The 17,764-nt window shown below is 49.0% G+C and overlaps 1 protein-coding gene across 3 annotated transcripts in view; it reads right to left on the reverse strand.

Annotated features, from left to right (window-relative positions):
- LOC135904899 (uncharacterized) overlaps nucleotides 1-17,764 on the reverse strand; it is an 86,250-nt gene that overhangs the window by 29,840 nt on the left and 38,646 nt on the right. Inside the window, exon 1 of one of the 3 annotated variants that reach the window (XM_065435896.1) lies at nucleotides 14,184-14,471. The exons of the other annotated variants lie outside the window; for them this stretch is intronic. Within the exon in view, the coding sequence (XP_065291968.1) occupies nucleotides 14,184-14,204 (21 nt within the window). The 5' untranslated portion in view covers nucleotides 14,205-14,471. Of the gene's footprint in view, nucleotides 1-14,183; nucleotides 14,472-17,764 lie in introns of those variants that run through there. 3 annotated transcript variants of the gene reach the window in all.

Raw genomic sequence — 17,764 nt, forward strand, 5'->3', positions numbered from 1 at the left:
AGAATCTTGGCGTTGCTCTTGAGCTAGGTTTAACGAAGGAAGCGTTCAAACAAAACCACAGTCCTTGTCGGCATCTAGGGGTGCGGGTTTGACGGGGGCGAGAGAGAGACAGTCGGCGTCGGTGCGTTTCTGACCAGACTTATACACAATTGTCACGTCAAATTCCTGCAACCAAAGGCTTCATCTTGCGAGACGGCCTGAAGGATTCTTGATATTCGCCAGCAAGCGGGAAGAGTGGTGGTCGGTGACGTCCGTATACGTCCGTACAAATATGGCCGGAACTTCTGGATAGCCCACACGACCACCAGACATCTCATTTCCAGTTGCTGAGTAGTCTTTTTTTTTTCAGCAGCAGACAAGGTAAGACTGACATAGGCAATAACGCGTTCAACACCAGCTTGAAATTGCACGAATGTCGCTCCGAGACCAACGTTACTAGCATCAGTGTGCACTTCTGTGTCGGCGTCTGTGTCAAAGGGACCAAGGATTGGTGGTGTCTGTACACGTCGCTGAAGGTTGGACAAAGCGTCGGATTGTGTCGTGCCCCAAACAAATCTGGCTTCGTCTCGACGAGTCGGTGCAAAGATTCGGCGGTCTCAGAAAAATTGAGCACAAAACGGCGGTAGTACGCAAAAATCCTAAAAATCGGCACACATCATGCCTTGTCTTCGGTATCGGGAACAAAGCGACTGCCAAGGCTTTGCCACGGTCATGGCGAACACCGGTTCTGCTGACAATATGACTCCGAAATTTATTTAAGCTCCTCATATCCAAAGTGACATTTTTCAGGCTTCAGAGACAGGCCGGCGGTGCTGGTGACCTGAAGAACCGCCTCAAACCGCTTGACGTGCTTTTCAAACGTGGTGGAAAAGACAACTGCATTGTTCAAGTAGACTAAACACGAGTGCCACTTGAGGTCAGATAAAATTATCCATCATGCGATGAAATATGGCCGGAGCGGAACAATACAAACGCGAGTACCTTAAATTCATAGAGACCGTCAGGTGTTATAAACGCCGTTTTTTCCCTCCGCTCGTCCCGCTCGTCAACTTCAACCGTCCAGTATCCGCTACGTAGAGAGGAAAAGGCAAGCAGTCAGTTCCAAGTGAAAAGTCGTGTAATGTTCGGTTCTGCAGCAGCTACCACACACTTCTGCGTCCTCAGCTTCCAGCGTAACTAGCGCGTAGTATATATATATATATATATATATATATATATATATATATATATATATATATATATATATATATATATATATATATATATATATATATGCGTGTGCGTGTGTGCGTGTGCGTGTGTGTGTGTGTGTGTGTGTGTGTGCGTGTGCGTGTGTGTGAGAGAGAGAGAGAGATTGGACACTCAATCGAGCCGGCGTAACGCGCGTTACGAAGCCAATCCGAATGCGATAGCTCCTCAAGAAAAAAAATGCTTCTTAGGCGAAATTGGTATGAGCATCGATGAGCTTGTGAACTCGATCGTTCGTTCATCTATTGTGACTGCGACTCGTAGAGTGGAAGTGCGGGCTGTCTTCGAAAAAAATAGTTGTTGGAAGTAAGCACTGTGAGCGAACCTTTGTCCTTTGTCTGAGCTTGCGCTCTGCAGGTATTTACGCTGAGACACCACCATCATGGAGTAACCAGTAGTTACCGCGTATTCTCTCTGTAGAAGAAACGACAAAGCATGAAAGTGTCTAACTAGAGAGATCAGACAGAATTCACTGAACTGTCAAAGCGGATCAACAAGGACAAGAACAACGTGTTTGGCGCAGCATAGCCTTAGCTGCTTTTGCGCCATTAAACCCCATTTAAATAACTAACTAACAAGAACAAAGTAAGGAGTATTCGAAATTATAACGTGGGAAGATTGAGGAAGTAGCAAAAACAATTGCCGCAGTTTGAAATCAGTGAGAAAAAACTTGGTACAGGATAAGGTAAACTGTATGCACTGAATGATAAGCAGGGTAATGAAATCAGCAATTTCGATGATACAGTAAAAGCAGCAGAAAAATTCTATACTGACCGGTACTCTGCCTAGAGCAGCCACGAAACCTAGCTTTGTCGGAAGTAGCAAAGAACAGGATGCAGAGGCTCTTTATATGACTAGCGATGAAGTTAAAAGGGCCTTGCAAGACATGTCCCGGGGAAAAGTGGCCGATGAAGATAGAATAACAGTCGATTTAATCAGAAAGATGGAGGAGATATTATGCTTGAAAAGCTTGCAGCTGTTTACACGCAATGCCTCACGACCTCCGTTGTATAAGAGAGCTAGAGAGATGACAGCTATATACTAATCCATAAGAACGGAGACGTTAAAGAATTCAACAATTATAGGCCCATTATCTTGCTTTCAGTATAATATGAAATATTGGCGAACATAATTTCCAATAGAATCAGAGCAACACTTGACTTCAATCAACCAAGAGAGCAGGCTGGCTTCAGGAAGTGATATTCCACAATGGATCACATCCTTATCATCAATCAGGTAATTGAGAAATCTGCGGAGCACAATCAACCTTTCTATATAAATTTTATAGATTATGAAAAGGCATTTCATTCAGTAGGGATACCACAAGTCATAGATGCATTGCTTAATCAAGGAGTATAGGAGGCATACGTGAATATCTTGGGAAAGTTGCGGAAAATCTAGAAACATTCCACAGTGACCTTGTTCCTCCGCAAGAAAAGTAGAAAGCTACCTATTAAGAAAGAAGTCAGACAAGCATAGAGAATCTCTCCAATGCTACTCACTCCATGTTTAGAAGAAATATGCAAGCTATTAGACTGGGAAGGCTTGATAATGAGGTTAAACAGCGGATATCTCAATAACCAGCGGATCATTAGAGTTTCGGAATGGGTGGCAAGCGAAGGGAAGTGCAGTCGAGGGCGGCAGAAAACCAGGTGGGGTGATGAAATGAAGAAATTTGCAGGCGCAGGTTAGAATCAACTGGCGCGGTTACAAGGGTAATTGTATATCGCAGGGAAAGGCCTTCGCCCTGCAGTGGACATAAAGATAGGTTTATGATGATGACGATGATTTTTTTTTGTGGCAGCAATCACGTGCAACCGCAAGTGAATTAAATACAAACTGGAAAAAAATAGAATCGAAGCAGATGGTACGAGAGGCCGCTTAAGGCACGGGTAATAAAAAAGCGCCCGAATTTGTAAAGCTAGCTTTCTTTCGAGGCGTTTTGTCAAAGTAATCGCGGCGTAGTGCTTGTCGCAGCCGGCGCGGAGCGCAGTTTTTCATGGTGTGGAAAACGGCGTGGCTCACGTGATGAAAGAACGCGTAAGAGACAGGACCCATCATGTGTGACTAGCACTACGTCTTCATCTGAACAATGACAGGCGCCATCACTGGCTGGGAAAATGTGCATTGCAGAGAAGCGCTATCGTGAATTAGAAAAAATAAAAGTGTATGTTACAAACCCGTTTCTCAGCCCACCATTTCTTTCTCCACAGGACTCCTCGCAAGCTATAGTTATCTTTCGCGGGAGTGCTCTGTGTCCGTGACAAACGCCCGACGCCATTTGGATGGTGACTCGAATGCTTAGCAGCTAGTTTTGCACCTTTCGTAAATGGCTGGCCACGCTTATCTGTATTCCGGTGTGGCTGTAGGTCCTAAAACGGCCTTGAAACACTACCGTTCACGTTTCCCTGAGTGCCAGTCCAGCAGGAAATCTTGTGCTATATAGTGAAGTCACGGTGTCCGCTATTACTATGAAAATAACCAGTGGTGGGATTGAATGGTTGAGCAGTGCTGTTGTCACCGGGCAAGTGGTGAATAATGAGATGCGATATGAATTATCCGGCGCTGCTTCTGCGACTCTAGACGAATTCATCCTAGTGAGCTTAAAGTAAGAGCTACTAAGGGTTTATGAAACAAAGAAACAGCAAACCCCCGTACCACATGGTGTATCATAATACACATGTAACTTCTTCATCCTTATAGAATCGAAGAGAAATGAGAATATTGCATAGTTACCCCGAATCTGCGTACTGTCTGGTAATCAGTTCGCATAGCTCGCATGTGTCGCATAGCGACCGCAGGTCAGAAAACAATTATTTGCTTTTTTTTTCATCAATGTGCGACAGCAGGTAATCACACAACACGTAGAAAGTTTGTAAATACACAGGTTATTTTCACAATTTTTTTACGCGTGTAATATGTATACAAGAAATAACCAAGTGTTGGTTCGCTATTTATTGACCTGCTGTATTTTTTTTAATAACGGAACACATTCGAGTGGTTCTGTGAGGCAAGCATTTGTTACTGCGTTATATAAGATGCAACATTGCGTCCTGAGCTGTTTTGTGCAGAACAGCAGAGATTAGTTTCCTTGCGAAAGAACTAGCCTTGTAGCAAAATATGATGCATTTACAATCTATACTGCTCCTTATCAGCGTAATAGTGATGAGCACATCAGAACATGGAAATGCTAGCAGTGTTGTTATTCGAATAGTGCGAGACGCCGCGTTCCAAGGTCTCGTGACAACAGCAACAACAAAGAACTCGCTGTAAAAGAGGAAGAAGGCATTCTTTTGTCTCCTATCAGTCTCTTAAAGAGTAAGCTAAGCCGAAATTCACATTAAAGGAAGTGCCCTAAAGGTTGCGGCTTAGATATCAGGGTTACTTATTAGACAATCAAGGACGACGTCATCAAATAAAACAAAATACTTGTACTCGATGAAACTGCGAGAAACTCGCCTCATTTCTTACAGTAACGCAAAGCTTTTTCGCCTCAAATACTTTTGCCGTAAATCTAATGCCTTACTGCGCCATAAAATGTAGCAGTAACTGCATGGTGTATCATATAGGATGCGCCACAGCGTTAGCCCATAAAGTTGTAGCTACGCGTTTACCTAGAAAATTGAGGTTAGTTTGAGTATATCTAGGCTAAACACAGGCTCGTACACTTCTTTTCACAAGAAAACAAGACTTCAGCTAGCAATGAGTCAAGGGAGTGAAGATTACCGCCGGGCCTCTTAAAGAGCGCCACTCCGGAAATAAATGACACACCTGAAATTTAGTTGCGCAGAATGTTTAGAGCAATAATGTCAACTCATTTAAACGACGAAGGCGTTTTCCTGTGAGGTTAGGTCTGATGGTTGAAATGTAGTACGGTATCGCTTTGCCAATTAGCTAGTCCGTAAAGCGTGCTTCACTTCATTTAATGTTATAAATACAATGATTACGTAAGCAGTACACTTACTTACAAGCTTTGACCATCACTTTCATGGCACGCGCGCAGCATGAACCATGCCAGCCCTTGTATTCATGTTCAAGAAGTCCGGCATGCGAAACGCGACTCATAGTGTTACGAACTTGTACCGCTGCACCACTATTACGACTTTGTGGTCCCGTAGCGCTCGTCACCCGTTTCGTGACAGAGCGTTGGTAGCGAAGACTCCGAGCCTGGCGTCGATGAGAATAACAAAAGGGACTTTATACATTATATACAGGTTATCATACAGGACATGAACGGGTCGGCACTGGGGCCGAGTGCTCACAACAAACGCGACTGTTCTCGCACGGCGACGTCCGGCGAAAACGCGTGACACATCTCACCCCAGTCGGGAGCGACACTGTCTCCCGGTGGGTCGGCGGATCCTGTTTTTCAGGCAGCGCGTTGCTGCTTTTATAATCCCCGAGGAACCATTGTCACTCAAACGGCCCAATACAAAGTCAGCACACGACGGTCGTCCGAGGGGTCCAACCAGCGACCGCGCTGGCCACCCGGTTCAAAGTTCGCGCGCGCGGTGACCTCCAGGCAAAGGGAGGTGCGGCGCCGGGCTGTCTGGCACACGCGGACACGTCCAAACATGCGGATCGTTGAGGCTTCTCCCGCAGGAGGACACCGCTGCCCGACGGCTCAGCATCTTGACTTGTGAAGGGAGAATTAGGGCGCTCGCAGGATAGATTCTGCATCTTGCAGATTCGGAATCCGGGCTTGTGGTAATGGCACAACAGCATCCCCGCCCTCAGATGAGGCGCCGGGAAGACGAGCTGCCTCCACGTGGCTCGGATGCCAGGCGCGCACGTTCGTCAGGCTCGTCCAAGTTCACGTCCAGTGTCGGGACGCCAGGTAACTTCACGTGCCCAGGTCCGACTCGCCAGGACAGGAGCTCTGCTCACCGCGTCGTCGCCAAGGCACCTTGACCAGCTCCGCTCGGGTCGTTCCTAAGACCTTGCTTCTCGCCACTGGTCCCGCTTGGTCGTTCTGCAGCTTGCAAAACCGACCGGCAAAAGGCAACACCCAACACGAACAAGTGCCCTCTGTCTCCCGTCAAACACCAGACAAGGCCATAATTCAAATCAACCTAACTAAATTGCTATCCCTCTTTTTGCTCCCGCTGCAACAAGAGGCAGGTGTACGATCTAGCACACAAGGCTCAAACAATCAGTTTTCAAATCAACAACACAACAAAATAGAAACAATTAATAATCAGCAATAATAATGACAAATAGAATGGTCCCCTTGAAATCGCTTTGGACCGAAAACATACTACTGAGGAAGCAAATGAGGTCATTCATTTTTACCCCGATCTCCCTGTGAACAGGACAGGTCGTCGCGAAGTAAGAGAAGGCAAGTAACGAGCAGGAACGAGTAGGCCACTGAAAGAAGCGAGGCCTAGAATGCACGACTTAGAGCATCAGCGTTCGCGTTCAACCTTCCCTTCTTATAACGGACAACGAGGCTGTGCTGCTGTAGGGTCATGCTCCATCTCAGCAAACGGCCGCTTTTAGAGGACATGCTACTTAACCAAGTTAGAGGGCAATGGTCTGTTTCCACAACAAACTTAGAACCGGAGACATAACAAGCCAGCTTCTGAACGGCCCACACAACGCAGGCGCACTCTTTCTCAGAGGTGCTGTATGCCTCTTCTCTACAACTTAGTTTGCGACTTAAATACAAAATTGGTCGTTCATGACCACTAGCATCTTCCTGGCATAGTACCGCTCCCATGCCGCGATCACTCGCGTCGCATTGAATGACGAAACCTTTCGAAAAGTCTGGTGCCGTCAGAACCGGCTTATGGCTTAATGCTCGCTTCAGCATTTGGAACGCATTTTCTTTCTTTGAGTCCCACGTCACCTTAACGGGCTCCGACTTCCGAAGTGCGTCGGTTAGCGGGCTGGCAAGGTCAGAGTAGTCTCTCACATAGTGTTGGTAATATCCAGCTAAACCTAAAAAGGCCCGTATATCCGTCTTCGTGGTTGGCCGGGGATAGTTCAAAATAGCAGCTACTTTGATGTCGGACGGTCTACGCCGGCCGCGCCCCACCACATGGCCCAAATAAGTCACTTCACCGCAACCTAGGTGACATTTAGCTGGTTTCACAGTAAGACCTGTCTCTTTCAACCGGCTCAACACGACTCGCAAGTGCTCCAGATGTGATTCCCAAGTGTCCGAAAATATGGCAACATCATCGAGGTACGGCAATGCGAACTCGCCTAAACCATGAAGCACTCTGTCCATCAGGCTAGAGAAACAATACGGCGCGTTTTTGAGGCCGAAGCTCAACATGAGTGGCCGGAATGTTCCAAGCGGGGAAACGAAGGCGGCATAGCGGCTAGCCCGTTCGGTAAGGGGTACTTGCCAATAGCCTCTCACGAGATCCAGGGTAGAGATATAATTTGCCTTCGACACTGTCTCTACCCTTTCTTCCAGGTTCGGTATAGGATATGTCTGATCTCGGGTTATCGCGTTCAGACGCCGATAATCGACACATGGCCTCGGATCTTTTCCTGGAGCCTGGACTAGTATCAAGGGCGACGTGTAGTCGCTCTCACTTGGTACTATAACCCCCAAGTCACGCATGCGCTGAATCTCCTCAGCCATGATTTTTTTCTGCACGGGCGAACAACGGTACGGTTTACTGCGGATCGGTTGATCAGAGGTTAACTCGATGTCATGCTCTAGGATCGTTGTTCTTCCGGGACGGCTCGAAAAAACCTCCCTAAACTCTGAAACGATTCTCTTTAAATCCTCCTTTTGGGCGGCACTTAGACGCGCTTCCAACGTCAGCTGTTCCACCATTAGCTCTATACCATATCCCTTCATATCAGCCGTCGTCAGGATTTCGGCCCCTTCCTCATCGTCAGCATTTATCGTCATGCTTATAATCGCGCGACGCTGAATGTAGGGTTTCATCAAGTTACTGTGGTAAATTTTGTTGGGCCGTTTCCCTAATTTAACTTCGTAGTTGGTATCGGAAAGCTTAGTTACAACCTTTGCGGGCCCCTCCCAATGAACCTCGAGCTTGTTTTTTTTCGACGGTCGCAGCAACATCACTTGGCTACCTTCTTCGAAGGTGCGTTTTTTTGCTGACTTGTCGTAGTATTCTTTTGACAAGGTTTTCGCCGCCTTCATGTGGCTCTCTACAAGATCTTTGGTTTTCCCGAGCCTCTGGAGGAGGTCGAGGACATACGAGACTACATTTGGGTCGTCGTCACTGCCTTCCCAAGACTCTCGCAGCATGCGCAACGGAGTTCTTAGGCTCCGGCCATATACAAGCTCCGCGGGGCTAAAGCCGGTGCTCTCATGAGGAGCCGATCTCAAGGCGAACATAGCGGCGGGAATGCAGGCCTCCCAGTCACAGTGACGCTCAAAGCACAGGGCTCTCAATATTCGCTTCAGCACCGAGTGCATCCGCTCTACTGGGTTAGATTGCGGGTGATAGATGGAACTGTGCACTACTTTAATGCCGCATCTTTCCAAAAAAGTAGAAGTTAGGCAGCTGGTAAAGACGCTGCCATTGTCGCACTGAATCTCGGAAGGGAACCCGACGCGTGCGAACATTGAGAGCAGAGCGTCCACGACCTGGGAGGAATTTAGCTCCTTAAGAGGTACTGCCTCGGGGAACTTGGTCGCGACACACAGGGCGGTCAGAACATACCTACAACCGTTCGTTGATTCTGGCAGAGGGCCTACAATATCGATTACTAGTCGCCGAAAAGGTTCGGATATGACTGGCACCAACTTCATCGGTGCCTTCCACTTGTCAGTGGATTTGCCGATTCTCTGGCAGGTGTCGCAAGAGCGCACGAATTGTTCGACATCCTTCCAACAATACGGCCAATAAAACTCCTGAGCCATTCTAGCCTTGGTCTTTTTCAAGCCAAGATGCCCTGCCCACGCATTTTCGTGCGCGAGTTCCAGTAACTGTCGGCGATATTTCCGAGGAATCAGAAGCTGTTCATATTTGCGACCCTGCTTATCTGTGTAGCGGCGGTACAATAAGCCAGATTCCTCGTAAAATGAAACCCTCTTTTTTTTCACTCCCAGTTTGACGCTCTTCATCAGATCGGCTATTGAACAATCTTCTTTTTGCTCGCGAATCAGAGTTTCTCTTTGAACTGCAGCCAGCTCCTGCCAGCTGGCGGAAACCGGAGCGAGTAGGGATCCTGCGTCGCCTAACTGCGGCGTCGTGTCCTTATCGCGGCTAGCACGGGACGCGTCACTCCCAGTCACTTCCAGGACACGCTCGACCAGGCCAGCCTCCGAGCTCTGCCTCTCCCGTGCCTGCTCGCCACTCAAGTTACCCTGATCAGTCCGTGTGCCGCACCGTTGTTCGCTCACCGACTCAAAGTCAAGTTCCCTCGACAGCTGGCGCGCTTTGGATCGCGTGAGGGCCATGTACGCCACGTCGGCAAAGAATGATTTGCCCTGATCCTTCAGCAGCTGCTCCGAGCTATTTGAGAAGAGGTAGGGAAAGTGCTCCGGGAGGGCGGCAGACACAGCGGCTTCTGTGTTAAGTTTCCCAAACTCTCCTTCAATGGTAACCGTTGCGATCGGTAAACAGACACTCTCCTCCTCGGCCACTTGCCGTATCCACGCGCACTCTCCCGTAAAATCACTCGAGGAGACGAAAGACGGGTGAACAACGTCCATAGTTGCTGCAGAGTCTCGAAGTGCTCGGCACTTCTTGCCGTTTACCTTAATTTCCCGCATATATGGCTCCAATAGTCGTATGTTTTTGTTAGTTTCCCGTATTGTCGCAAAAGCAATTTTCTCTGGGCAGCTCGCTGCGATGTGCCCTTGCTTTTTGCAATTGTAGCAAGTTAACGGCTTCCGTTTTTCAAAAGAACGCGTCGTATCGTTTCGCTGCTTGGGACCATCGTTAGCATTCTGAGATGCATTCTGTCCTTCCCTTACAGTTTCTTTGGTAAGAGACTCATCTTTCCGAAACTCGCGACGCGTGATTTGCTTCCGTTCGTCGGACTTCCCGGAAAACCCATCTCTTCTATCAGCTTTTTCTACGCGCACTGCCTTGCTGTGCAAGCTGCGGCGGGTGTAATACTCTTCCGCTAACTCTGCTGCCTTGTTTAGCTTAACCTCCTTTAGCCTATCTTGCAGCCAGAGCCGGACATCCTCATCAATGCAACGGTAGAACTGCTCCAACGCGATGCATTCGACAATTTTGTCGCGGTCGTCGTAAACCTCTTCGCCCTTCAGCCATTCCACCAGGTCGGCTTTTAGACGAAACGCGAAGTCAACATTCGACTCCTTACCCTTTTTTGCATACCGGAACCTCTGCCGGAAAGCTTCGGGCGACAATTTGTACTTCCGCAGTAGCGCTTCCTTCACATCACTGTAGCTCTCAAACGCCTCTTTCGATAAGCAAGTTATTACGTCTGATGCCTCCCCAGGAAGCAACGCTAACAGATTCTGTGCCCAAAGGGATCGCTCAATGCTATTCCGTTCGCACACGTGCTCAAATTTCACGAGGTATTTGGCCATATCCTCTCCGACGACAAAGGGTGGAAGTTGATCGCGTATTCTTGGAACGTTAGAAGTGAGACTAGGCGCCGGCGAGTTATTTCGGATCTCCAACTCTCATTTTAAGCTCGTGCTCACGTCGCTCCCTCTCTCTCCTTTCCTCCTTTTCCTCCTCGCGAAGTTCCTTTTCTCTCCTTTCCTCCCTTTCCCGACGTTCATTTTCTTTCCTTTCCTGCTCGCAACGTTCCTTCTCCTCCCTTTCCCGACGTTCATTGATATCCGCCCAGGCCTCAGCGGCTTCCTCAGCCGTTACGTCCCCAGTCCTCATGACCTCAAGGATCGCATTCTTTCTTTTGGTTGAGCCCAACTCAATGCCCAACTCCTCACAAATTTCGAGAAGTTCCTTCACCTTGTACTTCTCCATCGTTCACACTGTCCTCCTGCTGTTTACCCTTTTTGAATATACCTGCCGTACGCTACTATAATGCTACTAGTAAGACATATGCAAGTATTTCACACACTGCCCTGTCTACCCCCTCAGCATCCCCTGGTTTTCAAAACACTCTTACTAGGCTTGAAACACACAAGGTTATCACAATGCAACACCAAATCCTTCCCTAAGCTACTATAACCTGTGTCAGAGAAAGTCTGGTGTTTGAGGTAAACTTCAGGCACTCACCGCGCCGAGGTAGCTGATGCCGGTCAATCCCGTAGCTGCCATCCAGTGTTACGAACTTGTACCGCTGCACCACTATTACGACTTTGTGGTCCCGTAGCGCTCGTCACCCGTTTCGTGACAGAGCGTTGGTAGCGAAGACTCCGAGCCTGGCGTCGATGAGAATAACAAAAGGGACTTTATACATTATATACAGGTTATCATACAGGACATGAACGGGTCGGCACTGGGGCCGAGTGCTCACAACAAACGCGACTGTTCTCGCACGGCGACGTCCGGCGAAAACGCGTGACACATCTCACCCCAGTCGGGAGCGACACTGTCTCCCGGTGGGTCGGCGGATCCTGTTTTTCAGGCAGCGCGTTGCTGCTTTTATAATCCCCGAGGAACCATTGTCACTCAAACGGCCCAATACAAAGTCAGCACACGACGGTCGTCCGAGGGGTCCAACCAGCGACCGCGCTGGCCACCCGGTTCAAAGTTCGCGCGCGCGGTGACCTCCAGGCAAAGGGAGGTGCGGCGCCGGGCTGTCTGGCACACGCGGACACGTCCAAACATGCGGATCGTTGAGGCTTCTCCCGCAGGAGGACACCGCTGCCCGACGGCTCAGCATCTTGACTTGTGAAGGGAGAATTAGGGCGCTCGCAGGATAGATTCTGCATCTTGCAGATTCGGAATCCGGGCTTGTGGTAATGGCACAACAATAGCCACTTCATTTCGCCTTGTGTATTTCACGCCCGAATTTCACATCGGAGGGGTTAGATTGAAGCTTGAAATTTGCGCAATATGTTCTCACTCTTCTCTTGTAACATCCTGTCTAAACCGATATCGCCGTTCAATATCACAGCTCGCAAGAGGACCATATTTATCATCACCACATTTTATCTCTTTCTAGCGGAAATGTCAGGCTCAGGGTGGGGCACAGACTAGAAGCTGCAGCACGAGGCGTTCGCAGCTTTCTGACGCATCCAAGGCGCGCGTTGACCGAAAAGTCAAAGCAAAAGGCCAGAGTGACTCCGTCGCGACGACCTGCGTAGTTCGCTTTTATATCGTGACCCTCGTGCAAACAGCGACCATGCGCCTTCATTCTTCGTGTACATAGTACATCAACAGGCGGCGACCACAATACCCCTTCGTAGAAGAACTCCTCAAGAAAACGCTAGCGAACCGCGAATAGGGCTTCCCTTTGTGTTCTTCATGCCACAAAAGAAAGCGGCGTTTGCCCAAAGGATTGGGTCGCTTCTTTTCTCAGCGCAGACAAAGGAGCTCGTAGGTGCGTGCGACTCTTGAGCTGGGTCGCGCTCGTCATGAGCGCCACCCTCGTGGTCGTGTGTATGGTGCTCACAGTGAAGGCGCCCCGCTTGATGCGTTAGCATACGAAAGGCGTGCGTGATAGCGGGGACATAGCCTACGCTCCATGTATTCAACTTGGAATGCAGGTCAATGCACACTGTTGTCGGTTGAGGGCACGAAACAGCGTTTCAACATGGACTGCAGTTGCGCTGGGCATGGAAAATGCGTTTATAACTTCAAAGCCAACGGCAACATGAAAAAGAAAAACCTCTAGCGGCCTCGTTAAAACGAATGTCATGATGACAAAATTGTGCCGGGTGACGTAATTGTCGTTCTATGTTACTCTTCCCTGAGTCTGCCCATCTCTATCAGTAACCCAACGCGAAAGGAAGAAATCTCCTTGGAATAAGTTGGAAATATAATCGCATTTTTCTGTGTTTGGTTTTCTTATACCCTCGGAGAACATTATTACGGCAGTGAAATTACCCTTGCGTGCTCTTCCCTTTCATTTTCTTCTCTATAAGCAGTTACAGCTGCCCCTATATGATTACCAGTTCGCCTGAAATCCATTTACCCCGTCGCCGTTTTCTGCAGAGCGAGAGAGGTTTTCTCCTCCGTCCTGTCATTTTCCATCAGCAGAGATTCTTTTGTCCCAACACCGCAGGTGCTCATTGTACACTGTTTCTGCTTTCGTTATACGCAGAGCGCTCAGACCAGGAACAGGGAACTCACGGACAAACGAATTGCTCCCTGCAACCGTGTTCGTGGCACCGCGCATGCTCGAAGGCAAAGAATAAGCACAGCCACCAGCTAGCCCCTTTCATCGCTTTCGTGATGCAGCAAGGCCTGCAATGAAATGTGCTCATTTTCCGCGCTCGTAAAATTCTTTCTTTTAAGAAAATTCGTTACTGGGCTAGTTGGTTCATGCTGACAAATGAATACTGGTAAGCGCAGCTTCAAGACGGGACAAGAGAAACAAACCGAGGCGCATGACTAGCGCTTCTCCTGTGCTTCGGTGTCTTTCTCTTGCCCCGTCTTGAAACGGCGCATACCGGTATTCATTTATACGCACGCTTTCTTTTATTCAAGCAGCATGTTCAGCGGGCCCGATAGTGGACAGACATTTCCTATTGCAACACTGGGCCAACACTGGTCCCTTCAAATGAGCGTTGTCTAGCAGGACGGTGTCTCGCCTGAGCGACAAAACAGCGATCGGAGTATAAAGAGCCGGGGGGGGTATAACGGCTGCCCTGCAGCTCTTCCGCCGAGCCTGCATCCCAAAGTGGCGCGAAGAGCGGCCGCACGCGGGCATGACTTCACGGAAACCCGCGCACAAAGACTCGTGTCCAAACACGTCTCGCGGCACGTTCACGCTTCGGGGACCGACTTTGTGCGCTGCACCGTCGTCCCAAAGCGGGCTGCTGCTACCGCTCTGGCTCGCCGCCTCCTTCCTGCCCGCTGGCCCGCCCGCCTTTCCCAAAGGTACCGTACCTGCTGGGTGACCGACTGCATGGCGAGGGACCGTCACGGCTGCACTGTCGTGACGAGGAGGAGACGGGCGAGTCCCGAAAGGAAACCGGCGAGCAGCCCGCGGGTAGGCGGAGAGTCGTGGAGGACGAAGGTCGCTTCCACCGGCGTGAACCAGGAATGGCTCGGAGCGACGCGGTTGCTGGGCCCGCGCAGAAGCCAAGCAGGCTCGCCTCGGCTCGTGACAAAGGATGACACGCGGCGATGCGCTCGTGTCTACTTGTTTGTTGTCTTTGTTCTCTATCGCCTCTCATGGCTTATACCCAGTATGAGGTATGGCTGCTGGGCTCGTCCATCTGCTTGTATGTTTGTTTATTGGTCCCGCAGTACACTTGACCGCGTTTATTGTGCATTGTGTGGTTCATAAACTTGCAGACTTGAAAGCTTTTCTTTCTCTTTCGCGTTGGGTTTGGGCAGGCCTGGTCAAAGGCGCAATCATGACCTGTTCTTTCCCGTAAACGTTTGTCCCAGGCACTCCTATTCGCCGCTTCTAGCTCCGGCCAAGAAAATGCATATTGCTGTTTTCTTTTTCACAAATATGACAGCGTTTGTGGCATAACGTGGATGCTTTCTTAATGAGTGGCTCCAAAACAGAAGCTGAAGGTCTAGGACCTCATCATCATTAGCAAAAAAATGCTATCACCTGCAACGTGTACTTTCTTGTAAGCCTTGAGCTGTGTGCTTGTCTTTAATTTTTTTAATTTCATTTAATGTTTCTCTCCTATTATACTAAATTTGTCACAGCTGCTTTTTTTTACATTGCTACTGGCCTGGCATGTTGCCACATTTTCTGGTCGTTATTCTTTACTAAGCTTTAGGGGCATGTACTGTAGAACTGAACTAGATTAGATTCTTAGGTTTTACGTGCCAAAACCAGGATTTGATTATGACGGACGCCGTAGTGGGGGACTCCGAATTAATTTTCACCACCCGGGCATCTTTAACCTATATTTGAACTAAGCGCAAGACACGAACGTTGAATTGAGCATGAGTAGTAAAGTCCGACTGACTCAAGCCACAGGAGCAAAGACGGAACCGGGACAGCTATCTGCGTTGGTAGCAGAAGTCTGCATACGCAATAACTTCCTGCTCACATCAATACATGACATGAGCGAGGCTCGCTCCATTCGGTTTACTGATCAAAGCTAATGACCGGCAAGAAACGCTGAAAGACAAACGACACTGTAAGCAAAGCGACTAAAGTGCTGAGAGGTAAACAGCTGAAGACAATCTAAAACGCTAAAAGCAGGAAACCATTGAAGTGATGGGACGATATGCACGCAGGATGTTACACTGAAACATCCCTACTAGGACAACCCATGGTTGAAGCTTGCGGCGCTTGCGGGCATCCAGCATGGCGGGCCTTGCTGACAGTTCATGGTGGTTTATACATGCATACCGCACTCTCTAGCAGGTCACATGAATGCGCGAATCGACACACAGTATCCAGGTTGCAGGCAACCTGAATGCGCACATCAAGTGTATTTGAATCTTCCTCTCACGGAAGCATCACTGCTGAAGACACTTTCATGGAAAACGCCGCGCAGTTTCGAGGCCAAGCAGTTCCGCGGTGCCTCCGTTGATCAGTTCGCGTTTGCTATGGGCTGTGATTTCTACGACAGCTATGTTTCCAGTAAGCGCAGCGGGTGCATTCCCCAGGAGGCAGCATTTTAAGAGGGAGGCGTGGCTCCACCGCAGCCTTGCTTCCTTCCATCTTTCTTATTGCGACCTATTTCTGATCGTTCTTCCTCGGTCGGCACGTGCAGACATGTTGCAAACATAACGCGAAAGCAAAGTTCGCGCCCAACAAGGTCGGCGGTTGGTTTGCTCAATCCATCGCAGCCAGCTGCTGCCGCCCGACTCCTGACAAACCGTGCTGACGTGCTCTGAGAGACTACGCAACTTGCAGTCTTCACTGCGCGGTCACCATCACCAACAACATTAATGTCAGTCTATTCCTGTCTGCTCCGAAGGATCAAGTCCTCTCCAAGCAGTCGTCTCCAAATATCAGATGATTCTATGATATGCATGCAAAGGTTTCGTTCCCATCGAACTACATTACCCTCTGCTACTTTCGGTTGCTTTTATTTAACCTCGCCACCTTTTCTACTGTGATAATAGACCAACGACTATCCTCTCCACGCGTTATATGACTGGCTCAACACCATTTCTTTAGAAGGGGGGTTTTCTGGGTGAGCTGCGTTCTGTTCTGGAGGTAAGCAAGAAAAATAACAAAATCCTCTTTATCACCGTAATCTAGACCGAAGCGTCATCTAGTCGTTCGGGACCTATAATCAACACTACCATCTTTCTATTAACGTTTCGCCTAGTTCAAGAGCATCCGAATTGAGTTATGCCCAAGGAGCACCGTCAGCCCCTTCGAGGCCACCGCCTTTGACGGACTTTGTAAGCAGGCTACAGTGACTTCAGTGACTCCGTGCTCTTCTACAGCGACAGCAGCCAGACCCGTATGCGCTGCGATCCCTGATCTTTGTGCAAAAGTCCTGCAATCTTGAGTAAACCCCCTGCGATGATAGCACACGACAACAGCAATGGCGTTAACGGTATGACAGCGAGACAAGAATGGATATTGTAACTATGGGACAGGATGACGACGATATCTTGACGACAATACCATGGCGATTACCACAGTATGACAATTACAATGACATGGTGGAGACATAATGACGACTACAATTCTATGACGACCACTACGATATGACGAGGACGATGGTATATGACAGTGTCGCACGACAGTGCGAACAATGGTATGGCGACAACAGCCAGTGTAAGGTGACGGCAGTGACGACAACGACAAGATGACGGTACAATGAAGGCGGCCTGACAATTTAACTAAAATGTTACACGTGGCATTCATTATCTATAAAAAATAAAGGAATCATGCCACAGCGACGACTGCCACAGCGTAACCAAACATGCCTACACGAACAGAGCAAATCCTGTAACGACCAATGTGACTGCTATCGCATGGAAAGAAATGCATGATCAAGGAGCAATAACAAGCTCAAACAGAGATACGTTGGTAGTACAGGCAAAGTCTAGTTGACAGTTTTCTTTCAATCATGCCACATTTGTGGTCGAATCGCAGGAGCACGGGATACGCAGAAAATCTTCAGCCGGTGGTACAGCGACACATCCGCAGTCGTTTCTCGTCACGCCCTAGCTGGTTCCCAAGTATTCCAGCGCAGTGGTGGGGCATGGTGAGTAAAAATGTCAAAGAGAAACACGTGTGGCATAGATGTAAATTTCCGCGGCGCTCTAGTAAGAGGACGACACTTCTGACCAACTTCTCTTCCACCGCCCGAAGAGCTCGCGGATGCCTTCCCGCCAGAAAGCGCGTCCGCGCAGGCGACTCCTCATCCGCATTCCACTCGGCGAGTGCTTCTCCAGAAGCGCGATGCTCTCAGTCGCTCTTTTTGGGGTTTTCTCGCGCCGACGCTGCCTTCCTGAATAAACCAGGTCATATACGTAGTCGCGCATAGTAAGTCGTCGTCACTGTCACTGCCGCGTTCCAGGGCGGTGGC

Source organism: Dermacentor albipictus, chromosome 3 (assembly GCF_038994185.2).
Source record: "Dermacentor albipictus isolate Rhodes 1998 colony chromosome 3, USDA_Dalb.pri_finalv2, whole genome shotgun sequence".
Lineage (NCBI taxonomy): Eukaryota > Metazoa > Arthropoda > Arachnida > Ixodida > Ixodidae > Dermacentor > Dermacentor albipictus.